Source organism: Cavia porcellus, unplaced genomic scaffold (genome assembly GCF_034190915.1).
Source record: "Cavia porcellus strain 051 isolate PalLab524CR breed Dunkin Hartley unplaced genomic scaffold, mCavPor4.1 scaffold_18, whole genome shotgun sequence".
NCBI lineage: Eukaryota > Metazoa > Chordata > Mammalia > Rodentia > Caviidae > Cavia > Cavia porcellus.
In genome coordinates this window covers 42,162,096-42,167,072 of record NW_026947501.1, presented here as the reverse complement: position 1 = coordinate 42,167,072, position 4,977 = coordinate 42,162,096, and the positions used below count along the sequence as shown (strand labels likewise).

The following is a 4,977-nucleotide window of genomic DNA, read 5'->3' as shown; positions in this document are numbered from 1 at the left end:
AACAAGGAAAACAGATTTCCCCAAGGCAGTTAAAGTTTTCAAATTTAAAGTGCTGTACTATGACAAAGAATTTAAGAGGAAGATATGAAGTGATTCAACCAAGAAAGATTTCCAAAGAAGTGAAAGCTATGAAAAAAACACCAACTGGAAATTCCAGAGCAGAACAGTAAAATGGGGCAATTCCAAATTCACTAGATAGGTATATACAGGTTAGGGATGGCAGAGTCAGCTTTATGGATGCTAAAGAAAATGGAAACAGGGAAGTGATGGACTTAGCAATTTACTGAGATTATTGACAACTGTGTGTCAGACTCAAAAAGCAGAAAAAATTTTGAGAGAAAATTGGCAAAACCTTGAAATGTACTGAAGCTCAGTGATTTATAGATCTAAAATATTTTCAGACAGATGAGTTGCTGACATCCGATGAAAAAGAGAAAGTTTCCAAGAGGGAAAAAGTAAAAAAAAGATATTAAGTTTTCATTACAAACAGTGGAGGACAGAAGACAGGGGAATGGTATATTTCAATGCTGAATGGAAAAGACCATACTCATAAGTGAAATAAATCAATCTCGCATGTATGAATACCGAATAGTTTCCCTAATGTAAGTAATGATTCAAATATATGAAAATATGTGGCAATCATGATTCCCCATTATGTGGCCTTGAAGCCTTATAAAATTTTCACTTATTAATTAGAAAGGCTTTATTCCGGGCTTCTTGATATGGAAATATTTGAAGCTATAGTATATGAAGTTTTATCCAAATATCTCAAGGAAAAAGACAGACACTATGGTAACTATTATTCTTTAAAAAAATTATTTAGTTATTTCTTATGTTTATTTTAATTAAGGGAAAAATTTAAAAAATTAGGATATATAATAGTAACTCTTTTCGATTTCCTATTAACTTGTTTTGAAGTCCTGTAATGCTCCCACGATCTTGTTTTGACTGATTAGACTCTGTTCCATTCTGTGGGATAGTATCAGGTCCGAGGGTATAGGCAACTACTTTGAAGGCAGTAAGATTCACTAAGATGCCCATTCTGGTTTGACTATTGTCTCCTTTGGAAGTCCTGTAATGTTTACAATGTCTAAGTTTTATTGGTCTTGTTCTCTACTGTTTTGTCCAACTTTATAATATCTAATGAGATAGACAAATCTTTTTAAGGAAACAAGAGACAACGTTGATAACTATTGTTAATAACCGTATACTCTGTTCTACATCATGTGCTAAGTCTATCCTTGGTTTTCACTGACAGCTTTGTTCTGCCATATTTGACTTTATTCTCCCCCCCAAAAAAAGTAATAAGAACTAAGGAGTAATAAAATCTAAAATGTGTAAATTTTGTTGTAAAAAGAGAGGAAGGGGAAAAAAGAGCTCTAACGGATATAACAGCAAGTGTGTATAGGGATGTTGAATAGCTGACTATATTAATGTTTTTGGATCATTGAACACAGCTGTTTGTAGTCTCTCTGTTTGAATGTCTACTTTGTATTCTTTGATACTGTGATTTGAGCAACTATTTCCAAGATGATAATATGTAATCTATTAACAGGTGATTTCTTACTGTTATGCTTTTTTTTGTAGTTCTGTATTATATGTAACCTTACACTGCTTTGTTTTGTTTTGTGTTTTTCTCTTTTTCCTCTTAAATAAAAAAAAAAAAAAGAAAAGAAGTCGCCAAAAATTCTACATTAAGAGATGTTTTACATCAAAAGAAAGCTAAACTAAACACTGCTTCAATGTAAACACAAATGAAGAGAAATTATTATATGTAAGAACACCATTTAAGTAATCCAAGAAGAAAGGCTCCAGTTCCACTAAAGACAATTATCTAAATTCACATGAGGTAAAAACAAATGAAGGCTTCAAAAATACAATAGAAACAAGAAGGAAGAAAAGAACAGACAAAAATACTACAACTTGTAAGACATTCACATCCAGTACAAAAACACACCTCTGTGGCAAACCATAGGGAGACCTTGTGGGCTATAGGAGGTACTATATAGATCAGGCTGGGGAATAAGAGGCATATGGGAAATCTGATGTTTAATTCTATAGCTATGTCTGAAACATTCCTAAATAAAAGTTCTAATTTTTGCACATTAAATAGATATGTTCTGTAGATATGTGTGTATTATCATTTAACCAGTTAGTGTCACTTTTTAACAAATATCTACAAAAGAAATAAGAAACACCAAATAAATATGGATACAATCTTAATAATGAAAAACAATGCTTGAGTTTTTGAAATGTTTTGAAGCGCAGATGTCTCATGATGCTTGGTCAAACAAGATCCCTTTTCTTGTCCCATTTCACTTTAATACTAGTTTTTTCAAGCAGCTGCATCAAAAAATTTGCATGTGGTCCCCAAGTGAGGCCCTGCACTGCAGGACTCAGATAAAAGCCCATCTGTACTATTGCCCTGACTCATCAGCGTTCCTCAGTTTAGCTCAGAATGAAGCTCCTTGCTCAGCTCCTGGGGCTGCTGATGCTCTGTATCCCAGGTAAGGCTGTAGGGAGGAGATTGGGGTGAGAGGGTGTCTGTGGGGCCACCCTAGTGCCCAGGGGTATTCTGTGCATGAGTGGGATGAGTTGCTTCACCTCCACGATGCTGCATGTGCTGTTTCCACCTGTGAGAGTGAGAATGGGAGGCATGGGGCTGAGACCTGTGTGATAATGACTGTGATATGCAGCAGAATGTTAGGGATGAACTGTGCAATTCTTTTAAAAATTAAATACTGTAGTGTACACATCAGCATTATAAATCATAAAGCCTGAAAATAACGCAAAAATACTATGCTGAAAATGATCAAAAATGTTGCACATGACCTTCAACTTCTCTCATTGTTTCAGGATTTATTGGGGAAGTTGTGCTGACCCAGACTCCACTCTCCCTGTCCATCACCCCTGGAGAGTCGGCCTCCATCTCCTGTAGATCCAGCCAGAGCCTCCTGGATAGTGATGGAGACACCTATTTGTATTGGTACCTGCAGAAGCCAGGCCAGGCTCCAAAGCTCCTGATTTACGAAGTTTCCAACAGGGTTACTGGGGTCTCAGACAGATTCAGAGGCAGTGGGTCAGGGACAGATTTCACCCTGCAAATCAGCAGCATGCAGTCAGAAGATACTGGGGTTTATTACTGTTTTCAAGGTACACATGTGCCTCCCACAGTGATAGAGCTCCGAACATAAACTTCCCTGACCAAGGATGCCCAGCTGCCTTCTTTGTTGTTTGTCTGGAGAGCAGCATAGCAAAGTCTGGAGTCTATGTAACAGGAAGATGCTGCAGTTCTCAGGGGATTATGTTGCTCTTGAAAGCTCTGGACCATGTGTGACTCAATTAAACCTCAAACATCACCTGCTTATTAACTGTCAGCTCACGGACACTTTGCATACCACAGACAGATGGAGAAGGGGGGTGTCTCTCCTGCTAATGATGACAGTATTATATAAAGGCTCGATCTTGTATGTTTTTTAAAATTTTTGCATTAAATATGTTATCCTTAAATAATGCACAAACAGATTTGTGCAGAACATTTTGAGATTTACCAAGGTTTGTTTCATTTTGATACTTTGGTCCATTTACAAGAACTGGGTCTTGACACTGAACAATGTACCCAGCCCTTTTCTCCATTTCCTTATTTTAAGATTAGCTGTCACTAAGGCTTAGTCATTGGGGCTGGTCACATAATTTTGAACCTCTTGTCTCAATCTTTCAGTGTAGTAGGATTAAAGCTGTGTCTCACCTCTCAATTTTTCTTACTTAAGATTTACGCTGTGTTTTGATTCTTAAAACCCTATTTTAATCCTTATTTTGACACAACTCCTTGCCTTGAACTTGTGATCTTTCTGCTTCAGCCTCACACATGTATGCACTACCATGTGTGCCTTGATTACTATCATCCTGTTTCAAGAGAGGTATTTTCTATGATTCCCAGCTTCTTCTTCTGTTTTCCAGTCATGGTCTCATTATAGAAAAATGGGAAAGACTACGTCCTGAACTACTCATCCTTAGGGGAATCTGTCTAAATTTCCTGTGCAGAGTCCTGAGGTCATGTCGCTATTTCACTATTCAAAACATCAATGCAACTGAAGGGGGTTTCTTAAACTTGTTTTCCCCCAAGAAGTCACAGAAATATACATATACATATACATATATATATACGTATATATATATATATATATACGTATATATATGTATATATGCATATATATATATATATATATATATATATATATATATATATATATATGATTGTGTGCACAGAACTGATGGAGAAACATGCACAGGATGTGAGATTCCTGTCCTTCTTCCTCAGTGCATCTGCTCTGTCTTCTCAATCAGATCTCAGGAGATGTTTTTTAGAAAAACAAGGCTCAACTAGATTTTAGTTTCCCAGTTGGCTTTCTGACACTGTGCCAAGTGAAAACACATTCAGTTTCAAATTTGGTAAATATAAGAGGTCAACAAAATGCTACTTGAGTTTCAGGTTAATTAGAACAAGATTCCGACTCCTTCTGAAATTTTAGATCATATAATTCTCTTTTCCACCCCATTGTTTTCTGATGCTACTTATATTCCGAAATGCATGCTTTCTTTTTAACACTTTCTGTTTGTAGATCCACATGTAATTTTAAGAAATGGCAAAGAAGGAGCTTATGTATCCATCACCTAATTCCGCTCCCTGATGTAACTTGCATGTTATTCCAAGAGGAAACTAATGTTGATATAGTCCACTAACCTGGTTCAAATTCCAGTGGATGTACAATGTGTAATACAGTTCTTTTTATGTAACATGTTTTTATTGAGGTGTATATGTACATATGTGTGTACGTACATAGTCCATAAAAAGGCAAGATACTTCCTTTTGCTAACCACTCCAGTTTCTGAAAGGAATATTTTATTTTCTGTTTCTTAATTAACAAATATTTTAAATATTTGTTTTGTAAGACAAGCTGTTTGAAATACATATGC

The 4,977-nt window shown here is 36.0% G+C and overlaps 1 gene segment (V, D, J or C); it reads left to right on the top strand.

Moving 5' to 3' along the window:
* Window positions 1-2,388: 2,388 nt before the first annotated feature.
* On the top strand, window positions 2,389-3,447 carry LOC100734628 (immunoglobulin kappa variable 2-29-like). The segment is given in 2 exon segments: window positions 2,389-2,507; window positions 2,857-3,447. Coding segments are annotated over 2 exon segments (387 nt in total).
* The last annotated feature ends 1,530 nt before the right edge of the window (window positions 3,448-4,977 follow it).